Source organism: Octopus sinensis, linkage group LG17 (assembly GCF_006345805.1).
Source record: "Octopus sinensis linkage group LG17, ASM634580v1, whole genome shotgun sequence".
NCBI lineage: Eukaryota > Metazoa > Mollusca > Cephalopoda > Octopoda > Octopodidae > Octopus > Octopus sinensis.
Genome location: NC_043013.1, coordinates 40,905,796 through 40,932,064, shown reverse-complemented (window position 1 = coordinate 40,932,064; position 26,269 = coordinate 40,905,796). Strand labels below are relative to the sequence as shown.

General features: G+C 37.1%; 1 protein-coding gene across 6 annotated transcripts in view; it reads left to right on the top strand.

Moving 5' to 3' along the window:
* LOC115220897 (unconventional myosin-XV) overlaps nucleotides 1-26,269 on the top strand; it is a 455,449-nt gene that overhangs the window by 166,699 nt on the left and 262,481 nt on the right. For all 6 annotated transcript variants that reach the window (XM_036510507.1, XM_036510509.1, XM_036510508.1 and 3 more), the window contains exons 12-17: nucleotides 1-43; nucleotides 1,489-1,716; nucleotides 4,145-4,270; nucleotides 5,607-5,684; nucleotides 7,088-7,242; nucleotides 11,895-12,065. The exon at nucleotides 1-43 is cut by the window's left edge and continues 87 nt beyond it. In XM_036510507.1, the coding sequence (XP_036366400.1) occupies nucleotides 1-43; nucleotides 1,489-1,716; nucleotides 4,145-4,270; nucleotides 5,607-5,684; nucleotides 7,088-7,242; nucleotides 11,895-12,065 (801 nt within the window). The remainder of the gene's footprint in view (nucleotides 44-1,488; nucleotides 1,717-4,144; nucleotides 4,271-5,606; nucleotides 5,685-7,087; nucleotides 7,243-11,894; nucleotides 12,066-26,269) is intronic.

Genomic DNA, 26,269 nt, shown 5'->3' with positions numbered 1-26,269 from the left:
AAAAGTGACATCGATGGCTCTCTTGGATATTTTTGGATTTGAAGTAAGGACAGTTTTCATTTTACTACTAACCTTTGTTTTAATGTATTAATGTTTATAAAGGTAGGAAATAGAGTAGACAGTGGGTAAGTAACTGGAAAGAAGAAGATTGTAGACAAGTGACAGAACCAGGATGGCAGGGGGTGGTGGCGATCCCTGCTGTATTCTTTCGCCACAACTTTCTCTCACTCTTTCTTCTGTTGGCCTGCTCACTTACCCAGTGGGGTGGCATCATTTGAAGGCTAAAACAATGCGAAGCGCATTGTGATCAGCGATGTGTAACAATATCTGATGGCCTGGTCAGTCACGGTGATATATATATATATATATAGGGTCATCCTTCCTTCTAAGGTGGCGAGCTGGCAGAAACGTTAGCACGCCAGGCGAAATGCTTAGCCGTATTTCGTCTGCCACTACATTCTGAGTTCAAATTCCGCCGAGGTTGACTTTGCTTTTGATCCTTTTGGGGTCAATAAATTAAGTACCAGTTACACTCTAGGGTCAATGTAATTGACTTAATTCCTTTGTCTTTCCTTGTTTGTGTCCTCTGTTTAGCCCCCTGTGGGCAATAAAGAAATAAGAAACTTTAGCATGGTATGGAGGTGGGGAGACACACACACACACACACGAGGAGGTGCTAAAATGTTCCTGGCTTGGATAAAAGAATACACAGGAGGATCAGTTAATTATGATTTTATTCAACATATTCCTATCTCAGATTTATGTATTTATGGCAGCAGTCCTTCAGCTTTTCTAAGTCCTGTGAAAAAGCTCAGAATGTTGGGCCTCCAGCCAGGAACTTTTCAAAGCACCCTCATATATATATATATATGTAGGTTCTCAGATGAACCTACCTTACGGCAGGAGGCACAAATGAGGGTAGCAATGTCAAACTCCCTTATTCACCAAATACCACATATCAGAGGAGGCTCTCAATAATAACAAAGTATGGCAAAATGGTGGTGCCCAGCATGGTCACAGCTTTGAGCTGAAACTGATAAAAGTAATATATATATATATATATATATATATACACACACACACATGTTTTTTACTTGTTTTATTCATAGGACTGTGGTCATGCTGGGGCACCACCTTGAAGGGTTTAGTTGTACAAATCAACCCCAGTACTTATTTTCTTTTTAAACTCTGATATTTAATTCATCAGTCTCTGTTGCATTCAGCCACAGAAACCTGCCAAATCAGACTGGAGTCTGGTGTGGCCTTCCAGCATTCCCAGCCCTGGTCAAACCGTCCAACCCATGCCAGCATGGAGAACAGATTTTAAATGATGATGATGTCTAATTCTTGTTTATTCACACTGTTTTGAATTAATCATGCATTATCATGCAACTTTGAGATTTCAATAATAATGATGACGATGATGTCGTAGAAGTAGTAGTAGTATATATGCCCATTTGCTTATGCTCTCTGTTTCCATTTTTGTAGGACATATCTTTAAACAGTTTTGAACAGCTGTGCATCAATTATGCAAATGAGACACTACAGAGTTTCTTCAATGAATGCATCTTCCTCATGGAACAGAAGGAATACAAGAAGGAGCGCATCAACTGGAGCCAGATTGACTTCCCAAACAACCAGGAACTCATTTGTCTCATCAGCAGCAAACCATCCGGCATTTTTCATATCCTTGACGATGAGTGTAATTTCCCAAGGGTAATATTCTTTTCTTTTTTTTACTTGTTTTACTCATTAAACTATGACCAAACTGGAGCACTGCTTTGATGTATTGTGTTCAGTCAATCAAAACAACCCTAGTACTTAAAGTCTGATACTTATTCCTTCAGTCACTTTTTGGTGAACCACTTAGTCAAGGGGACATAAATAAGTTTACTATGTACTAGCTTAACACAAGAGTTACACAACCTGAATCTTAATCATGATCATCATTTTCTATCCCTTTCCCATGTTAGTATGGGTAGCCCAGGTTTATTGAGGCTGTGTTTTATGACCAGATGCTTTTCTTGGCACCAGGCTTTTTAATTGCCTCTAAAAACTAACAGGAAAGTGTATCATAAGAATTGGTGCACATTAAACTCTGTAACAATTCTGAAACTGGGGTATACACAATATGAGCTTCCGTAACAAGGGCATAATTTGTTCCTCGAATAAATCAGATATAGACTATATAACAGAAGGGAGCAAAGTAGAAATAAGCAATCTTTCATTTTTTTTTTACATGTTCAGTCATTAGACTGTGGCCATGCTGGAGCACTGCCTTTAGTCAAGCACGTAAACCCCCAGGACTTATTCTTTGTAAACCTAGTACTTATTCCAATCGTTTCTTTTGCTGAACTGCTAAGTTGTGGGGACACAAACACACCAACATCGGTTGTCAGGTAATGGTGGGGGTACAAACACAGACACAAATATCATCATCATCATTTGTTTAACGTCTGCTCTCCATGCTGGCATGGGTTGGATGGTTTGACTGAGCACTGGGAAGCCAGAAGACTGCACCTAGCTTGAATCTGATCTGGCAAAGTTTCTACAGCTGGATGCCCTTCATAATGCCAACCACTCTGAGAGTGTAGTAGGTGTTTTTTATGTACCTCCAGCATGAGGGCCAGTCAGGAAGTACTGGCATCGACTATGCTTGAATGGTGCTGTTTACATTCCACTGGCACAGGAGCCAGTCAGATGGCACTGGCAATGACCATGCTCAAATAATGCTTTTCATGTGCTACCAACATGGGACTAGTCAGGCGGCACTGGCATCGACCATGCTTGAATGGTGCTTTTTACATTCCACCGGCACAGGAGCCAGTCAGATGACATGAGCAATGACCATGCTCGAATGGTGCTTTTTACATGCCACTGATATGGGACCAGTCAGGTGGCACTGGCATTGATCACACTTGAATGGTGCTTTTTACGTGCTACCAGCCACGACAATGATTTATATATATATATATGATGGGCTTCTTTCAGTTTTCCTCTATCAAATCCACTCACAAGGCTTTGGTTGACCCAAGGTTACAGTAGAAGACACTTGCTCAAGGTGCCATGCAGTGGTACTGAACCTGGAACCATGTGGTTGGGAAGCAAACTTCTTACCCCACAGCCACACCTGTAATTCTAAGGAGTTGCTCTGGAATTTAGCTTCTCAATATGTACAGCTTGAAATAAAATGGTGAACTGGTAGAATCATTGACAGTCCAGGCAAAATGCTTAGTGGAATTTTGTCCTTCTTTATGTTCTTAATTCAAATTCCACTGAGGTTGACTTTACCTTTCATCCTTTCAGGGGTCGATAAAACAAGGTCAAGCTAAGTAGTGGGGTTAATGTAAATGACCTACCCTCTCCTCCAAGATTGATGGCCTTGTACCAGAAATTTGAAATTAATATTTAAACCTTGAAAAGTGTCAAGTTGGTAGAATCGTTAACATGCCAGGTGAAATGCTTAGCAGCATTTCATCCATCTTTACATTCTGAGTTCAAATGCTACCGAAGTCAACATAGCTTTCATTCATTCAACATCAATAAAATAAGTACCAGCTAGGCTCTGGGGTCAATGTACTGAGCCCCACCTCCAGACTTGTTGGATTTGTGCCAAAATGTTTAAACTTTGAAGTACTCTTTTACTTGTTTCAGTCATTTGGCTGTGGCCATGCTGGAGCACCGCCTTTAGTCAACCAAATCGACCCCAGGACTTTTTCTTTGTAAGCCTAGTACTTATTCTATCATCTCTTTTGCCGAACCGCTAAGTTACGGGGACGTAAACACACCAGCATCGGTTGTCAAGCAATGTTGGGGGGACAACACAGACACACAAACACACACACACATATATATATATGACGGGCTTCTTTCAGTTTCCGTCTACCAAATCCACTCACAAGGCTTTGGTCGGCCCGAGGCTATAGTAGAAGACACTTGCCCAAGGTGTCACACAGTGGGACTGAACCTGGAACCATGTGGTTGGTAAGCAAACTACTTACCACACAGCCACTCCTGCGCTTTTAATTCATTATTTTCTCTTGTATGTTTCCTCTCTACAAAATATTTGATGTTTCTCTGTGTTTAAAGAAATAAGAATGGTGTTCTGCAAAGTATTGACAAAAATGTGATTTGACTCTTACAGGCATCAGACAAGTCTTTCTTAGAAAAGTGCCATTATGAACATTCCATGAGCTGTAATTATGAGAAACCAAGGATGTCGAGCATGGAATTCATTATTTACCATTATGCTGGCAAAGTAACATATAATGTAAGTATACAAATACATCGTTATCATCATCATCATCATTTTAATGTTAGTTTTTCCATGCTTGCATGGGTCAGGGTTGTTTCATTCAAGTACATTTTCTACAACTGGATGCCCTTCCTGTTGTCAACCTTTACTTATTTCCAAGCAAGGTAATATTTCGAAACTGGTAATATTTCCAAGGGTGGTGAGGTGGCAGAATCGTTAGCACGCCGGGTGAAATGCTTAGCAGTATTCCATCTGTCGCTATGTTCTGAGTTCAAATTCCACCGAGGTCGACTTTGCCTCTCATCCTTTCGGGGTCGATTAAATAAGTACCAGTTATACACTGGGGTCGATATAATCGACTTAATCCGTTTGTCTGTCCTTGTTTGTCCCCTCTGTGTGTAGCCCTTTGTGGGTAGTAAAGAAATAAGAATTGTTAGCATTTCAGCGGTGGTGCCCCAGCATGGCTGCGGCCTTCAGGCTAAAACATTTTTAAGGATTTTTTCTTAAGGATTTATGCCAGGTAAATTGCTTAGCAGTATTTCCTCTGCCGTTATGTTCTGAGTTCAAATTCTGCCGAGGTCGACTTTGCCTTTCATCCCTTCGGGGTCGATTGAATAAGTATCAGTTATGCACTGGGGTCAATGTAATCGACTTAATCCCTTTGTCTGTCCTTGTTTGTCCCCTCTATGTTTAGCCCCTGTGGACAATAAAGAAATAAATATTTCCGAACTGGCAGAATCGTCACCACACGGGCCAAAATACGTAGCAGCATTTCATACGTCTTTATGCCCTGCATTCAAATTCCGCCAGGGTCAATTTTGTCTATTGTCCTTTAGAGAATTATAAAATAAGTACCAGTTGGACACTAGGGTCGATGTAATTGATTAACCCCCAACCATCCCCGAACTTGCTGGCCTTGTGCCAAAATCTGAAACCAATATTTTTCCGTGACTGAACTGGACATGATTACATGGAAGATCGGATATGAATGATGGTGATAGTCATTTATAACAATCACATGATGTCAAGGCAAAGAAACACCAACACACACACACAAAGACACACACACGCACACACATACATATGCACACATCTTCTACACCAAAAATGTTTGATTTCAAGTTTTGGCACAAGGCCGGCAATTTTGGGGGAGGGGTTAGTCAATTACATCAAGCCCAGTGTTCAATTGGAACTTATCTTATCAACTCCAAAAGGATGAAAGGCAAAGCCAACCTCAGCAGAATTTGAACCCAGATTGTGAAGACAAATGCCTCTACACCACAATATTAAAAAGCAAACCTTTCTTTCTCCTATTTTCTTTTTTTAAACTACTGTTTTGTGTTTGTTGCAGGCAAGATCCTTTTTGGAGAAAAACAAGGATACACTCCAGAGTGACGTTGTTGAATTGCTGTGTGAAAGCAAGAATTCTGTAAGTTGTGTAAACTATTTGCATAGAATTGCTTTTTCTTATAAGAAACTTCTAAACAGATTCCTTTCACTAATCCTATTCCTTTGAGAGCATCTTAGATCTTAATTAAAAAATTTAGTTTAATATGGTTATAGAATTCTAAATCGTGGCCATCTCTTTTTCTTTTTATTAAATATAATGTGCACGGCCAACTGTTTGGGGTACTATATTCACAATTCACAAGATCAAGGTTTAAATTCCCAGACCAGTGGTGAATTGTGTTCTTGAGCAAGTACTTCATTTCACATTGTTCCAGTCCATTCAGCTGTAAATTAGGAAGCCTACAATGGACTGGTGTCCTGTTCAGGGCAATGTTGGCCTACTTGACTAGTAGTATCATTAGAAAGCTACTTTGTAAGGAAGCGCATTGTGACTAGTTGTATATAACAACATCCAATACTCTGCTCAATACAATCATAACGTTTCTACAATTCTATTTTCAACAATATCCTTCCTTTTTTTTTTTTAACATAAACACTGTCTCTTGATTTATGGGTGACTTAGTTACTATTTTTAGCAGGTCAAGTGATCACATAACTCTCTCTTTCTTCATTTGAAACATCAAATGGAACCCCAAGTGAAATAATTTGCATTTTTCATCATCATCATCTTCATCATTATCCACATTCAGACTTTTCCATATGGACTTTCATGGTTGATCAAACTACCTCACCTTAAACTCTTGTGGCATTTACCTCTGCTCTGTCTTCTTTCTTTTGCCAACCCTATCTTTTCAAGGTCTACTATAACCACACACCTCTGTTTCAAGCCATCTCTCTTCCCTTTCCCTCCTCCCTCCCTCTCCATTGCTCTCCCTCTCTATCCCTACCGTTTTCATTCTCTCTCTCTTTCTTTTCTTTCTCTCTCTTCTCATCCCCAGCTTTCCTCTCTTAACATCCCTATTAACTTTCTAATTTCATCACCCCCATGTGTCATCCTTCACTTATCTTTTCATATATTCTTTTACTCCATCTTATATCACTTTCTAACTTTTCAAATATTTCACCATTGCTGCCTGTGTGACCAATCAGATTCCTCCAGACCAGAAACTTCATCAGGAATATTTCATTAACCCTTTCAATACAAACCCACCTGAAACCATCTCTGGCTCTGTAGTACAAATGTCTTGTTTTCAAAAGTTCTGAATTAAAATCTTCCACCAAACCTTAGTCACAATTTATGTTCCTAACACTAGCTTAATTATAACTACATTATTTTACTAAATTATTTGTTATATTTAAAATTAATTGAAAGAAACACAGAGCATCTCAACAGGAATATGGTTTAAAAAAGGGTTAATTCCTATAGAATATTTTGCCCTTCTTGAATAGCTAATCATCTCTAAATTGTTTTATTACTCATAGATAATCTGCCAAATGTTTGAAGACATGAGAGGACGACTACTTCCAAAGACATTGAGCAAGAACACAGGTCGCTATGTAACAATGAAACCCAAAACACCAACAGTGTCAGCACAGTTCAATGAAAGTTTGGCCTCCCTTGTATATACCATGAAACAGTGAGTATGATTTCTGACTTGAATGACCCCTGTAAATGTGTACCAGTGCATCACTTTATTATGAATATAATCTACCAAACTACCTCTGCTCTACATATTAGTAGTGCTGTGCTACAGTAAAATGAAAAAGAGCCCCTTCAGTCATGAATGACCTAGGGATTGCACCTAGAAAGTTCCCCTCCGAGGCACAAGTCCAGGAAAGGTTGTTTATGGAAGACCAGTATTTGCCCATGCATACCAGCTTCCCCTCTTCACGTCACCAATGTTGTCCAAGGGAAAGGCAAAGGCCGATGCAATTTGGCACCTGTGACATTGCAACTCATTTCTACAGCTGAATGAACTGGAGCAACATGAAATAGAGTGTCTTGCTCAAGAACACAACACATAACCTGGTCTGGGAATTGAACTCACTACCTCATGATTGCGAGCCCGACACTCTAAACACTGAGCCGTGTGCCATACTACAGCACACCTTGCCATTATACCACATTGTTCGTAGTACGACACCATATGTGGTACTCTACCTTACATGGTAGCATACCATGTCATATAAGCATTGGATGCAAACAGTATTGGATCAGGAATCAATAAACTGAGCAATGAGGAAGCATCTATGTGGTTGCTTAACCTGGCAGATAAAGCAGCCAAATTTCCCTATCATCTCAAAAATGGACAAGCTGTATATGGTGATCTTGGGGAGGTCAAGGCTGAAATACCTCTGATTTTAGGTCTCTTTGGTCTGTGACAGCCTGAGGATTAAGCAACAACAAGCAAAACCTATCATGTAACAATATCACATCTCATTGTAGTAGCATAATGCTGTGAGGTGACAGGATCGTTAGCCTGCTGGAGAAAATGCTTAGCAGCATTATGTCCGGCTTTATGTTCTGAGTTCAAATTCTGCTGAGGTCAGCTTTGCCTTTCATCATCATCATTCATTCATCTTCGTTTAGTGTCTGCTTTCCATGCTAGCATGGGTTGGACGGTTCAACTGGGGTCTGGGAAGCCAGAAGGCTGCACCAGGCCCAGTCTGATCTGGCAATGTTTCTACAGCTGGATGCCCTTCCTAACGCCATCCTTCCAATTAAATGATGTAATTGGCTTTTCCCCTGAAATCACTGGCCTTATACAAAAATTATAGTCTTAGTCTCTAGAGCATCTTAATGACCTCAATTGTACACCTATCCCAGACAATAACCATACACCACAGTATATTACATTACAAACCACTACGTTGTACATTGTTACACCGCAAACACTCCACATCAGACCATATCACATTACACTACAGCAGCTCACTGTCTTTGTCTTATTTCACAGCTTAATAAACAAAAGCACAAAATACAACAAATATATATATATATATATATATATATATATATATATTATATATATATTTATATATTCTGTATCTAAAAAAAACAGGCAAGGATTACATACAAAAAAGCATCCAGCCATAAAATCCTGTCTCAAATAACTTCTTGTCTAATCTATGCACGTTTTTAAAGACACAGTTGCTATGATATTTCACTTTATATTGTTACTTTGATAACTACTCTAGCCCTACAAACTACTAAAGGAACCTCTTCTCTGTGGTCAATCTATCTGTTAAAAATAACAGCCAAATCTCTCTCAAATCATGCCTTGCTGTTTTTGAAAAAGGTGCATTGGATAATGCTGTCCTTGTTTTCCTGGAAATAGGTAAAACATTGGATGGTTTCAGTTGAAATATCTCTTAATGATGGTCTGCTTTATCGGGACGATCCTTGAACTGGACGACTATTCTAACCCCATATAGTTATTACAGTGACAGCTAGTGTACAAGGTGGTTGGTATCAAAGAGTACCTTGACTAGTTCTGTAGCATGGCGACAGATGGTAGCACATAATTGTGTGTGTAGTGAGAGCTAACAGTGACCTTCATAAGGCAGTGTGACAAGTGACATCACTGTGTTTAGATATTAGTGTGGCATTTCATCAGACTTGTATCAATGGTGTGCTGTTACATTGTTTTATATATATGTACACACACACACATACATACATACGTGCATGCATATACACACACACTTTATTGTAGGTTAACAAATTTACCAGTAGTTTGATGTAAATTTTCAAGTACCAACATTCTCATGTGATATGCTTGAAAATTGTAGAAACTTCTTTTGATATGAAGCCATTGGTAGCCTTGTTATCAGACAAATAAAGGTCATTAATTCACCAATTTTGACCACTCGTTCTCTCAGTTCAAGATTAGCATACATATATCTATGTTTTATATGTATTGGGTTGGCAACTATGTTCATGCGGTTTTTTTAAATTGAAAATTTTTATAAGGTTTGATAAAAAATAACAACTAATTAATGAATAATGTATTCACCCTTGTTGTTTACAACTTTTTCCCAATGTTCAACAAGATTTTCAATACATCGTTGGTAGAAATCACCTGATTTCGACACAAAAAATTGATCCAACCAAGCTCTCAATTCTGCATCAGTATTGAACAAAACTCTGTACATAGCATTTGAAAGAGATTGAAAGGGGTGGAAATCTGTTGGTGCCAAATCAGGAGAGTATGGTGGGTGTGGCATCACTTCGCAGTCATGCATTTGAATGGCTTCCTTGGTCATATTGGCGATATGAGGGTGGGCATTGTTGGGCAGCAGAACTCCTTGCTGCCAATTACATCTTTTCTCCTAAATACCCATGGTGAGTAATTCCACCTGTTGCACATAGAATTCCGCGTTGACCATTTGATTCCGTTCAAGCGATTTGTAATGGATAATCCCTTCCCAGCTCCACCATACGCACAACATCTTGTTTCACACACAGTGTCACTTGTCTACCAGGGCTAAGCCATTCCTTGCGCTGCTTCATATTGATGTACAGGCACCATTTTTTCATCGCCAGTAACATTTCGGTAAAGAAATCGTTCATGAGTTGAGTGGTGATGAGCAAAACAGCGGAGATTGTTGCTCATTGGTTTTTGTTGTTTGTCACTTAAAGCATGCGGAACCCATGCTCCATATTTCTGAACCTTTCCCATCGAGTGAAGATGCTTCTCTATAGCAGTGTGGGAGCATTCCATTCTCTCTGCCAGTTCCCTTGTCGTTTAACAAGAATTTGCATGCAAAAGTTGGTTCAATTGCTCTTCATTGAACTCAACTGGACAGCCAGAATGAGGTGCATCTTTGAGGTCAAAATTTCCATTTTTGAACTTGGCATACCAATCAGGAGCAGTTCTTTCAGCTATGGCACCCTCTCCAAACACAGCACAAATGTCGTGAGCAGTTTTTGCGGCCTTAGAACCTTGATTAAAAGCAAAAAGAAGGTGGTGTTGAAAATGCTCATTTTTCTTAACTTGACATTCCATTTTAATGATCTGAAAATAAACAAAAATTTACAAAATTTAACTAGAAAAAAACCAAAATAGATTCCAAAATGATTCAAAAATAGAATTCTCAAAAAAAATAGATTCCAAAATTTAAAAACGCAATAAATTCTAAAATTTAAAAAATCAGCGGGAACTTCCTTGCCAACCCAATAGTATACATACATACATAGTCCTTCTGTTTTTAATCCTTTAGGATATTCATCCTGGCATTAACCATAATTTTGTCCCCTGTCTGGCCCTAAGGCTGTATTCTGTTTATTTATTTCATGTTTGTATGTTCACTTTCTGTATTGAATATTTGTTTATTTCTTCACTTTCTGTCATGTTTGGTCCCTTGTTCATTGGCTTGCCACTTCCCAGCAGCTTCTTGCTGTCGAGACCATCAGAGGGGACTAATATTATCGTTGAAGGCATGAAATTATATTTGACCCTCTGGCTGATAACTGATGAGGATATATATATATAATATATATATATATATGATAATTGTGCTTATCTAACTGTTGATAGAACTGAATATACTTATTATGCACAAAACTCATAAGCTCCAGCAGCTAGATACTACAAATTCATAGAACTCTCTTCTGGTCTCTTGTATAAACCATAAGATAACTTACAGTGCATAATATTAATAAATAATTACTAACTGTTCTATCATTTGTTGTCTGTGCATCTGTTTTCTTTGCACATTTCTGGAGAATAGCAATAAAGTAGGTAAGGGCTGCTGACATGAAGGACATTTGGTTATAGATGAATGCCTCAATATATCTTTTCTCGCCAACCTGCATGGGAAAAGGAGGCATCACCATCATCATCATCATCATCATTTAACATCCATTTTCCATGCTGGCATGGGTTGGACAGTTTGATAGGAGCTAGCAAGTGGGAGAGCTGCACCTGGCTCCAATTGTCTGTTTTGGCATGGTTTCCATGGCTGGATGCCCTTCCTAACACCAACCATTTTACAGAGTGTACAGGGTGCATTTATGTGGCTCCAGCACAAGTGCATTATATGTGGCACTAGGATGGGTGCTTTAAATGTGGCACCAGCATGGTGCTTTTCATATGGCACCAGCATAGGTGCTTCTTACATACCACCAGCAATGGTGCTTTTTAAGTGACACCAGCATAAATGTAGTTAATGATGATCCCAGAATGATCTCCCACTTTTTCTTATCAGGAAAATCCTCTGCTATCACTTCAATAGCCTAATCTGCTCTTAACCCACTAGTTAATCATTATTCTCTCTTCTTTATCAGGTGTAATCCTTATTTTGTTCGCTGTATCAAACCAAATAATACCAAATCGCCAATGTTGTTTAAGTCTGAGACTGTGATGGAACAGTTGAAGTATTCTGGGATTTTACAAACCATCAATATTCGGAAATGGGGTTATCCAGTGCGGATACGATTCCCTATTTTTATAGACAGGTAAGAAAAATTCTAAAACACATTATTTCTCAGATATATTGTTACTGTTGCTTTTGTTTAGCTTCCAGATCAGCATTGATCCCTGCTATTCAAGCAGTGGTCATCCTCGGGTATGGAGTACCTTAGACTACAGGTTTCAATGAAAATAACTAAAAATAAACTACCCTCCCATCCTAAAAGAAGGACAGTGTAGGCAGAATATGGTGTGTCAGTAGGGTGCGGTTTGTTGGTGGGGTGTGGCCTGTCAGCATGGCGTGGCTTGTCAGCAGAGCATGGCCTGTCAGCAGGGTGTGGCCTGTCAGCAGGATGTGGTCTGTCAGCAGGTAGTGAAGTAAACCAGGATTTCTACAGTGGACCCTGGTCCTTGGATATTACTTTATTGCCTAAGCGATAATTCAATGAACCAAATACATAAATGAATTTACTGTTAACATAAGCAATATACTAATAATATTTATAGAGAGAGCCTATTCTTATTCTGAGGAAGCATGATCCTTGTAAGCTTAAACAATGTTAAAACAAAGAAATGATAACTGCATATGTGTGCATGTGTATGCGTGTCTGTGTGTGCTTGTGCATGCATGTATGTATATGTGTGTGTGTGTGTTTGATTGAAGGAGCTTGCTTTAAGTCACTTCTAAGAGATCGTATTTCAACATCCTGCAATTATTATTTCTCCCACCCAATTTGAAAATTGTAGATAAGATAGTTGAAATGTTTGGAATATTTTTTTATTGTATTTTGACTGCTTGTTCATTCTATAAATGCTTGTGGTTTTGGAATAATCAAGATTTATCAAAAAAATATTTAGTTAGTCCACATATATATATATATATATATATATATATATATATATATATATCTTTTTCGGAGAGGCACAAGCACCTACACGCACATATACACACACGCAGAACTTCCGCCTGCCGAATTCAATCACAAAGCTTCGGTCGGCTCGGGGCTATAGCAGAAGACACCTACCCAAAGTGCCACGCAGTGGGACTGAACCCGAAACCATATAGCTAGGAAGCAGCTCCCTAACCACACAGCCATGCCCGCATATATATATATATATATATATATATATAGTTAGAAATTTATAGAGAAACAAAAGATGAAGACAGATGTATGAATAACAAGCAAGTGTATTATTTTGACAATCAGAGAAAAATGAAAAAGTCTTTTACGTTTTGAACCTATGCTCTTCAACAGAAAGAAATAAGAGATAATGAATACATATACATATATATATATATACACACACATCATTTTTGTATTTAGTTTGCCAGATTCTTAAAGTGAATTTGTGCATTGAAACAAATTTTGTTGTGACTAGGGAGAATCATTGTGTCAATAATAGAATCACAGCAAAGCCTGGAATGAGAAGAGAAGTCAAAAAGTCACTGAAAAGATTGCAAACAGTGACAAAAGTTTGGCTAACAAACAGTCAATTAGTCGGTTAGATATTTAACCAAATGACTAACAATAAAGAAATTATATGGAACTTGTGTGTGTGCTATTATTATTGGTGTAATAATCCTCCCAAGACACAACAATATATATATATATATATATATATATAGGTGCAGGCATGGCTGTGTGGTAAGAAGTTTGCTTCCCAACCACATGCTTCCATGTTCAGTGTGACACTTGGGCAAGTGTCCACTGCTATACCCTTGCACCAACCAAAGCGTTATGAGTGGATTTGGTTGATGGAAACTGAAAGAAGCCTGTTGTATATATATATATATATATATATATATATATATATATATGTGTGTGTGTGAGTGTCTGTCTATATTTTTGTCCCCACCATCACTGCTTGATAACCAGTGCTGGTGTGTTTATGTCCCTGTAACTTAGTAGTTCAAAAAAGAGACTGATAAAATAAGTACTGAAGTTGATTCATTCAACTAAAAAGAATTCAAGGTGTTGCCCCAGCATGGCCACAGTCTATTGACTGAAACAAGTAAAAGATAAAAGATATATATGAGCTTCCACACAGTTTCCATTTTCCAAATTCATTATATGGCATTGCTTGGTTGGACTATAGTAGGAGTTGCTTGCTCAGGATAGGGTGCAGTGGGATTGACCCTGAAATGATGTGCTTCAGGAGGGAACCAAATTGTAGTCCTTTCCCTGCCCATGCACACACACAAGGTAAATTTCTAATAAAGCAAAAAGTAGCAGGTACTCTCTCTTTTTACTTTTTTACTTGTTTCAGTCATTTGACTGTGGCCATGCTAGAGCACCGCCTTTAGTCAAACAAATCGACCCCAGGACTTATTCTTTGTAAGCCTAGTACTTATTGTATCATCTCTTTTGCCAAACTGCTAAGTTACGGGGACACAAACACACCAGCATCGGTTGTCAAGTGATGTTGGGGAGACAAACACAGACACACAAGCACAGACACACATACACACACATATATATATATATGTATATATATATATGTGTGTATATATATATATATATATATATATATTATATATATATATATATACACGACAGGCTTCTTTCAGTTTTCTGTCAACCAAATCTACTCACAAGGCTTTGATCAGCCAAGGCTATAGAAGATATTTGCTTGAGGTGCCACACAGTGGGACTGAACCTGGAACCATATGGTTGGTAAGCAAGCTACTTATAACACAGCCACTCCTGCACCTAAGGTAGCTTAAATTTAAAAGAAAAAAAAAAGAAAAGAAAAATGTAGGGTTCAGTCTCAAAAAATCAGTGGAATCCACTACCTGTAAGAAGTCAAATATGTCAACCATGACTTTTAAGTAGCAGATAGGGGCAGTTATTATCAGGAAAAGCAACCATGAAATTCGTTCTTTCAGATGTCTGGGAGAAGCTGACAGTTTCTGTTTTGAAAGTGAGATAATTACTAATGTGGTTTGAAATCATAGTGACCTGAGTACAATAATTGGAAAAAAATTCAGGAAACTGGTCCTTATGAGCCAAGCATGGCTCAAGAAGAAACAAACAATAACAACAACAAGCAGGCCATGACAAGATTTGAACTCAGAATGCAAATAGCCCAAACAAATACTGCAAACAATCTAGTCTGATGTTCTTACTTTTCTGCTAATTCACTGCCCTGGTTTGGTACTCTTTTATCAACCCCTGAAAGAATAACAGATTAAGCTGAACTTGCAGGATTTGAACTCAGGGTGCCAGGTATCCGAACAATGTTCTATCTGAGTTTCTAGTAACTCTGCTGATTCACCAATGTAATTTGCAAAGGATGTAAATGAAGGCAAAAAAAAAAAAAAAAGAAAAAAAAAGAAAACTCATGTTGTTACTGTCAGAAAAAAAAAAGAATCCTTTTGAATATTTGTTCAGCACTGTGTTGCAGTCACTGTCACCTTCAGAAAGGCAGTGAACTAATGAATGGCACATTGGAGACGTCAAATCCAACGTTGCTATTATCCAACAATTATAGCATAAAATATATAACCCGAAAATAAAATTATGCAATGCAATAATAATCACTGACCCAGAGTAAAATTACACGCACACACACACACACATATTACAAACACACACTCAGACATTCTCATAAACACACACATACACATTCTCATACATTTCTTTTTACAATATTTTTGCTAAGTCAGAGGAGGAGGAGTAGCACTCAAGACCCTCTTAAGAGCCTCTGTGAATGACGGGAGTGAAGGAGGGAAGCTATTCTCTGACAAGGGATAGCATGCATGAATGCTTGCAAAGAGAACGGCTTCTGCTAAAGACGCCCAAGGGTCGCTCAAGGGTCTCACCTGAGGGCCAGGTAACAGGAGGTTGAACCAAGCAACACATTAAATCTACTACTACTACTACTACTACTAAAAAGCAAGAACTCTCTCGTTCTCCTTCCCCTTCTCTCTCTCTCCTCCTCCTCTCTCCCTTCTCTCTTTCTTTCTTTCTGACTGACAGACTTTCAGGCAATTCATGTCTCTCCAACTGACATTTAAATTTCATGCACATTATATAACATTATAATTTCACGCAAATTATAAAATGACTTGAGGGTGGCGGCGGTGGTGGTTTATAGGAACAACTGCTATGACTGGTGCTCCGTCAGTTATGGCGATGAGTGCTCCAGCTTGATCCTATCCATGGAACAGCCTGCTTGTGAAATTAATGTGCAAGTGGGTGAGCACTTTACAGACATGTGTACCCTTAACAGAGGAGGCGCAATGGCCTTGTGGTTAGGGCAGCGGACTCGCGGTCGGAGGATCGCAGTTTCAATTCCCAGACCGGGCGTTGTGTGTGTTTATTGAGCGAAAACACCTAAAGCTCCACGTGGCTCCGGCAGGGGGTAGTGGCGACCCCTGTTGTACTCTTTCGCCCCAACTTTCTCTCACTCTTTCTTCCTGTTTCTTGGGTAATGCTGCGATGGACTGGTGTCCCATCAAGCTGGGGGGAACACATATGCCACAGAAACCGGGAAACCGGGCCTTTGAGCCTGGCTAAACTTGAAAAGGGCGAGAAGATAAGAAGAAGTGGCCTTAACATATGCATATATATATAATGTATTTCTGGCTCTGCATCAGAAATGCTCTGCCTTCATCAGTTGAATATACTCAGCACATGAATACAAATATATTTATACAACATACGATATTGTTACATATACAAACATATACATACATATATATGCACGTATGCACATGACCAGTTTAAATTGCCCACCTAAAACTCCTCATGTGATATTGTCACAATACCACCACAGTGAATATAATGATGAAATAAATATATAAATTAGGATAAGCTCGATATTTAAATACCAATCTTATCAGGTGGCCAGCATGAGAATAAAAACCTTCAAAGGTAATAATTATTATTAAAATTATAATTTAGGGTATCTAAGAGATATCACTATGCTGGAAATGGCAGCCAAAACTTGACTCTAAAAACCACAATAAATGTTCATACAGCACCAAGAGAGAAGACAAAGAGGCAGGCAATTTAAACTGGTCATATACATATATATGTATGTATACATTTGTATATGTAAGTATATAGTATGTTGTATATATATATATATATATATATTTGTATTTACATGTTATCTGAGTATATTTCTTATGCAGAGCCAGAAATCTGGGATCTGGAATTATCCAGTAATCTTTTTGCTAGTTTATTTTGTCTCTTCGTCTTCTCTCCTGGTCCTGTATGATCATTTAATGTGGTTTTAGAGTCAAGTTTTGACTGCTATTTCCAGTGTGGTGGTATCTCTTAGATACCCTAAATTATAATTATATGTATATATATGTATATTTACATATATGTGCATATATGTATTTAGACATATATGTGCATATATGTATTTAGACATATATATGCATATATATATTTATACATATATATTTATATGTTATATATATATATATGTACATATTATACATATATGTGCATATATATTTATATTATATGTATATGTATATATATATATATTATACATATATGGGTGCATATATGTATATATATTATATATATATACGTATATTTATATACATGTGAATATATATATATATATGTATATATATATATGTTATATATATGTATATGTATATGTATATATGTATATATATATATATATATATACTTTATTTTAAGCAGCAGAAAATTCAACAAAATCTGTTACTCTGAGTTTCTCGTTGCCGTTCATCAGACAGTTTTTGCTAGAATGGAACATATATATTAATTCAATCTATACTCTTACAAACGCTACACCTTTAAAAAGAAATGGACTTGTTTGATTGGCCCTTTAGAAAAAACGGTCAATCTTCGAGCGATAAACAAAAAGGTCAAAAATATATGTATATATATATAAAAAAAACTTATAAAAATTATAAAAATTATAAAATCCGAGGAAAAAACCGAGGAAAAACCTATTGCCGTTAATGAAGACAGTACAAATTAATGCATAGAAATTAAACCTGTTATAAATACTGCAATACATATTTATATTAAAATCCACATATATATATCAACATACACAAAAGGATGCGCGTAACGCCATACATACATATACAGACGTATGAATATGAATCTAAATTATACACATAAAAGCATGTGTACATATATTCACGCAAACCGTCTCGCACGCAAGCTAAAATTCATCTATGTAGCAATTCTCATATACTGAGCAAGGAGGGGGAACGAAAGAAAGGGAAAGAGAGAAAAAAGGAACGAAAGAGGGGTGGGGGGGAACTTGTAGCGATGTTATTGGCATCTATAGAGGCCAGTATACATACACAAGTTTGAATTGATACATATACATACCGTCGTGTGTATGCGTGCTTAAGCACAAGCATACTTTCACTTACACATACACAGATACGCATGCTTACAAATACATATGCTTTGCTATACACAAACTTATAAACATTCTAAATTTGACAACATTGCTTTTTTTTAAAAAAAACATTGCTTTTTAAAAATGGGTGCATTAATAAAATATATACGAAAGACATATAAAATAAAATATAACATCCTATTTTGGGTCATTTATAAATAATCAAGGTAATATAAATAATCAAGGTAATCCTATGCAATACAATAACATGAAAACAAAGTTTGTAGGTTTTTCCTAATATATATGTAGAAACAATAAGACTTTGCTATAGATCCGTCGTAGCGCTTAAGAGTCAAAATCAAAATCAAAAATCAAAATACAAAATATATACTCTATCCATATGGTATATTTATATTCGACATTTTAAATTTAGCCGCGTGCCTACATAAGTTCATTAACTCACTTCTTTGATTCAAAGAATTATTGTCTTTGAATAATATGTGCATTTTTTCTAATAAGCAAAGCTTGCACTTGAAATTATATTTGTAAGCTCCATGCCTGTATGGTGCCGCCCTGTCCAGAATGCTCCATGTCACGTTGAAAGGTGGGGCTTCCTTTTCTTTTAGTTCCCAGACATATTTTGCTAGGCTGGTTTTTTCCTATTCTCTGGGTATTTAAAAGAATCTTATGAGAATAAAATCTTGTTTTAAATGAATTTTCTGAAGCCCCTGTGTATGTCTGGTATTCCGATGAGCCTTCCACTTGCACCTGGCTCTATAAAAATACTCCTTTCACTAGACATTTCCCTTCTAAACGGACAGGAGCTTTCGTTTTTACAATTACATTTCTTAATGGGCTCGGCACCATGTCTAATCTCAATTAGCTTCCTATTATGTTGGCTAATGTAAGAGGCGAAATTTCTGCAACAAGAATAGCTAACCTTCAGGGTTCTTCTATTAAATATCTGTAGAATTTATGACCCTGCTTAAAATGCTTAGAGACTAATCTCAAAAATTCCTTACCTATATTAGTCTTACGGCCAAATTGAAAGCCGGGGTTGAAACCACAAAACTTTCCTGGTCCTAGTTCTTCGTGCAGCATTATTATTAGCATTAAGCTGGTTGAACTGGATCTTCTCCGGGAATCCACTATTCTTTAATGCGCTATCGTAATAAGGTGCAGCATTATGGAATGCTGCCTCGTCCGAAGAAATTGAAGATATTCTTCTACCTACATTGCTGACTAAGTGCTAAGGATAACTGGTGGATGGTTCGAATCTTTGCTAATATACGATAGCTTTTCATTGGGCTTACGGAAAGGTTTAAATCTATCCGATCTTACATTAAAATTTACGTCTAAAAAATCTACACTATTCAGGTTAGTATCTATCGTAATCCGTAAGCCCATCTTTGAAAGAAAGCTATAAGGTCCTTCCTAAGTCTATCTGATTCATGGCCGTTTAGATTATGCGTGGCTATAAGGCCGTCATCCCTATATAGACCTGCATCTATAAATGGGAATTCTATTTTTAGATTATGGAGAATAAAGGCTCCTATGAGCATACATAATTCAGCCCCGTCGTATGCCCCCATCGGTACATCGAAAAGAGAATCCTCAGTCTTCTTAATCCAGTGGAATCCTCGAAAAACAGAAGCGATTTCTCCATGCATAATAATTTCAATTTCCGAGCTATCGATGTTGACATACTGCTTGGCGAAGTCCAATGCCCTTAGGAGCAACGTCCTAGATATCGACGGGTAAAAGTCAATAATGTCGAATTGTGTGAAACTACAATTATTCTTATGCTAATACCTTTAAACCACTCTATAACTGACTTACTATTCTTCCAAATTCTCAAGTCTACTTCACTATCTAACTTAACTAAAATACGGTCCAAAATATTTTGCTAATAATTCCTATCTCAGTTTTAGCCGGATTATTAATCTACATTGGGGGTTTCTACTAAAATTGTCTTTATGGTCTTTCAGAGTAATAAAAGCTGGTCGTGGTGAAAGGTATTCAATCCTATCGCTAATCTTAAGATCGTTAGCTATTCCTTGATTCTAAGTTCACCTCTTTGTATATATTCGTGTTGTCTTTTTTGTATGTGTCCGTGACACTATTCGAAATCAGGCGTTTATAAACGTCCTTATCAAGTGCATATAAGTTCCTTGTCTTGTCAGAATTAACGAAGATCTTATTCGAGTCGTTAATCTCCTTAATTTTCTCTCATGTTTTTTTGCAATTGGTTGGTAAATTTGCGGAATTTAATTTTCCTAATAATCTCGAAAGGTCTTTCTCGAAGGCTTCTAATTCCGGAATCGGTGGCGGGTTTCTGGGAGATTAAATCCATATTGTTACCTTCTATTTTCTGTTTATTATCAAAGAAGGAGCCTTTATTCTCCATAATCTAAAAATAGAATTCCCATTTATAGATGCAGGTCTATAGGGATGACGGCCTTATAGCCACGATAATCTAAACGGCCATGAATCAGATAGACTTAGGAAGGACCTTATAGCTTTCTTCAAAGGATGGGCTTACGATTACGATAGATACTAACCTGAATAGTGTAGATTTTTTAGACGTAAATTTTAATGTAAGATCGGATAGATTTAAACCTTTCCGTAAGCCCAATGAAAAGCTATCGTATATTAGCAAAGATTCGAACCATCCACCAGTTATCCTTAGCAACTTAGTCAGCAATGTAGGTAGAAGAATATCTTCAATTTCTTCGGACGAGGCAGCATTCCATAATGCTGCACCTTATTACGATAGCGCATTAAAGAATAGTGGATTCCCGGAGAAGATCCAGTTCAACCAGCTTAATGCTAAAATAATGCTGCACGAAGAACTAGGACCAGGAAAGTTTTGTGGTTTAACCCGGCTTTCAATTTGGCCGTAAAAGACTATAGGTAAGGAATTTTTGAGATAGTCTCTAAGCATTTTAAGCAGGGTCATAAATTCTACAGAATATTTAATAGAAGAACCCTGAAGGTTAGCTATTCTTGTTGCAGAAATTTCGCCTCTTACATTAGCCAACATAATAGGAAGCTAATTGGATTAGACATGGTGCCGAGCCCATTAAGAAATGTAATTGTAAAAACGAAAGCTCCTGTCCGTTAGAAGGGAAATGTCTAGTGAAGGAGGAGTAGTTTATAGAGCCAAGGTGCAAGTGGAAGGCTCATCGGAATACAAGACATACACAGGGGCTTCAGAAAATTCATTTAAAACAAGATTTTATTCTCATAAGAATTCTTTTAAATACCCAGAGAATAGGAAGAAAACCAGCCTAGCAAAATATGTCTGGGAACTAAAAGAAAAGGAAGCCCCACCTTTCAACGTGACATGGAGCATTCTGGACAGGGCGGCACCATACAGGCATGGAGCTTACAAATATAATTTCAAGTGCAAGCTTGCTTATTAGAAAAAATGCACATATTATTCAAAGACAATAATTCTTTGAATCAAAGAAGTGAGTAATGAACTTATGTAGGCACGCGGCTAAATTTAAAATGTCGAATATAAATATACCATATGGATAGAGTATATATTTTGTATTTTGATTTTTGATTTTGATTTTGACTCTTAAGCGCTACGACGGATCTATAGCAAAGTCTTATTGTTTCTACATATATATTAGGAAAAACCTACAAACTTTGTTTTCATGTTATTGTATTGCATAGGATTACCTTGATTATTTATATTACCTTGATTATTTATAATGACCCAAAATAGGATGTTATATTTTATTTTATATGTCTTTCGTATATATTTTTATTAATGCACCCATTTTTTAAAAGCAATGTTTTTTTTAAAAAAAGCAATGTTGTCAAATTTAGAATGTTTATATAAGTTTGTGTATAGCAAAGCATATGTATTTGTAAGCATGCGTATCTGTGTATGTGTAAGTGAAAGTATGCTTGTGCTTAAGCACGCATACACACGACGGTATGTATATGTATCAATTCAAACTTGTGTATGTATACTGGCCTCTATAGATGCCAATAACATCGCTACAAGTTCCCCCCCACCCCTCTTTCGTTCCTTTTTCTCTCTTTCCCTTTCTTTCGTCCCCCTCCTTGCTCAGTATATGAGAATTGCTACATAGATGAATTTTAGCTGCGTGCGAGACGGTTTGCGTGAATATATGTACACATGCTTTTTTGTGTATAATTTAGATTCATATTCATACGTCTGTATATGTATGTATGGCGTTTACGCGCATCCTTTTGTGTATGTTGATATATATTGTGGATTTTAATATAAATATGTATTGCAGTATTTATAACAGGTTTAATTTCTATGCATTAATTTGTACTGTCTTCATTAACGGCAATAGGTTTTCTCGGTTTTTCCTCGGATTTTATAATTTTTATAATTTTTATAAGTTTTTTTATATATATACATATATTTTTGACCTTTTTGTTTATCGCTCGAAGATTGACCGTTTTTTCTAAAGGGCCAATCAAACAAGTCCATTTCTTTTAAAGGTGTAGCGTTTGTAAGAGTATAGATTGAATTAATATATATGTTCCATTCTAGCAAAAACTGTCTGATGAACGGCAACGAGAAACTCAGAGTAACAGATTTTGTTGAATTTTCTGCTGCTTAAAATAAAGCATATTACTCTACCACTGGTATTTGAGTACTCTTTTTTCAACTTGTTTCACATTTATGTGTTACTCCGGTATATATATATATATATATATATATATACATGTGCATATATATATTTATATGTATATGTGTATTTGTATATATGTGCATATATATTATATATATATATATTTATATGTATATGTGTATTTGTATATATGGCATATATATATATATATATATATATATATATATATATATATATTATATATATATATATATGCATATATATATTTATGTAGTGAAATTTGTAATTAATGCTTACATATGTATGTGTGTGTTTGTGTTTGAAGTGATGAGTGGAGGAATTACATTGGCTGCTCCACACCTACAACTAATTTTAGTGTGTGAGAATGATATTGGGTATGTTTATTTACTACTATTACCACTACGGCTATTACTGCCACTTCAACCACTATCACCAACACTACTAACACCACCATTAATACTGCCACCACTATCAACCTATCTACCATCCATTACTGCTACTACTACTACTCCGCCACCACCATGTAAACAGTAGTGCATATATCATCATAACCACCACACTGTTAATACCACTATACCACCACCACTACTACCACCATTGTCACTAAAACTATTACCACAACTACTTACTAACACCATCACCATGACTACTACTACCACCTCTGCCATTCACTACTACCACCATGTTCATATTCACCACTACTGCTACTACTTGCACGAATTAGTTTTGACACTTTATGTTCCAAGTTCAAATCCTGCTGAGGTCTACTCTTTCTTTTTTCCGTTTTGTATCAGTTATTGAAAGCATTGGAGATGACTTAGTGTTCCTATAGAGCATGGATGTAAATAAAATTGGGATTGACAGATAGATAGATAGATTGGTAGATAGATTGGTAGATAGATTGGTAGATAGATAGGTAGATAGATAGATTGGTAGACAGATAGATAGATAGATTGGTAGATAGATAGATAGATAGATTGATAGACAGACAGACAGGTAGGTAGGTAGATAGATAGATGGACGGACGGATGGATGGACGGACTGATAGATTGGATGGATGGATGGATATAGATAAAATCAAAGAAAACATACCACCACCACTATTGCTACCACTAGCAGGATAAAATTGTGAGACAGCAGTTATTAAGAGGGTTGCAGTAATTAATACACAATATTTTGTTACTGATCTACAGATTGGTTTAGAGCTAAAACTAAAAATAAAAACATACACATACACACACACGCTCAATCAGTCACGCACTTGTTTTTTCACTCAGTCTGCCATGTAACAAGAAAAAATGTGACACTTGTAGGTTTGCAATGGCATCAGTATCGTATGAGAAGACTATAAAAATTGCATTGTAATATATTATATGACAACAACATATCCTACCTAGACCGACTGCAAATTCATGCTTGAAATACAATGCAACCTGTTAGAAAAAGAGGCAAGCTACTAAGAACAGCAAGACCTGACTGGTCTTTCAAGTGCTGATTACTGAAATGTGTAGCATAATTTCATGATCTAACCTAGAAAGTTTTGAGAAAAAACCCAGAAAACATAAAAATGTTATTATTATAACTTTTGATGATACATATAGTCAATTTTAGGATCATCATCATTTAACGTCCGCTCTCCACACTGGTATGGGTTGGACGGTTTGAGATGGAGCTGGCTAGCAGGGAGCAGTCCAGACTCCAACTGTATGTTATGGCATGGTTTCTATGGTTGGATGCCCTTCCTAATGCCAACCACTTAAAGTGTGCTAGGTGTTGTTTACGTGTCACTGGCACGAGTGCGTTTAGGTGGCACTGGCACAGGGGCACTAATGCAGCACTGGGATGGCTGCTTTTTAAGTGACACCAGCACCTGAAAGGACAAGCTTGTATGTGTGGAAGACAGCAATTTCACTTAGCTTGACATATCACATCAAGTACAGCAAATCGCCACACCTCCCAGTCCCTTGTCATTTCGTCAATGAGGCCCAGCATCCGAAGATCCTTTCTCATCACTTCATCTCATGTCTTTCTGAGTATACCACTTCCACAGGTACCCTCCACAATTAGAGTTGGGCACTTTATACAGCTGTCCTCATCCATATGCATCTCATGACCAAACCAGCAGTTTTCTCTCTTGCACACAACACCTGATGCCTCTTATACCCAGTTTTCCTCTTAATTACTTTTCACTCTGTCATGCATGCACACTGACATTACCCATCCAGCGGAACATGCTAGCTTCATTTCTTATTTCTTTACTGCCCACAAGGGGCTACACACAGAGGGGACAAACAAGGACAGACAAACGGATTAAGTCGATTATATCGACCCCAGTGCGTAACTGGTACTTAATTTATCGATCCCATAAAGATGAACGGCACAATTCACCTCGGCGGAATTTGATCTCAGAACGTAACAGCAGACAAAATACCACAAAGCATTTCATCCGGTGTGCTAACGTTTCTGCCAGCTCGCCACCTAGCTTCATTTCTTTCAAGCTTTTGTAAGTCCTCTGTCATCAAAGCCCATGTTTGACTGCCATGTAACACAGTAGTACATACACTGGCACCACACAATCTGCCTTTCACTCTGAGAGTAGAATTAATCCCTTTAATATCAACCCATCCAAGACTGCCTCTTAATCTATGATATAAATTCCCTATTTTAAAATGACCTCTTCAAAACATGATGTTAATTTATGTTTAAGATAACCTTTTGATAATGACAAAGTTATTTTATTACATTCCTCGTTATTTTTCAACAATTATTTTTAAAATTTAAATGTAATACAATGGAACATCAGTTTACAAACATCTCTCATGAACAAATTAGTTTATGACAATCTTTTTAACATAAAACATCTCAGGTGATGAGCGGTGTCTCAAGTTACAAACATGCAAAACAGCAACAATGGTTGATGGCAAACTGAGAGTGTGAGCCAGAAGAGGGTCAGATGTCGTCTAGCTTTCCTTCAGTGCACATCACTGCTCAAATTTGTTGCATTTGCTCTTAAGTTTCCTATGGGGAAAACGGTTTTGATTTGCAAATATTTCAGGTGACAAATGTCCTTCAGGAAGGAATTAAATTCATAAACTGAGGTCCCACTGTAAAAGCATTGTTCTTTCAATAGAAATAAAATAAGAAAAGGGTTAAAAATTGAAACCTTTTTTAAACACATAGCATTGGAACTTTTTGCAGTTGAATGGGCTATTCTTGGATATACCAGTTATTTGGGTTAAATTTGATGAATTTTATGT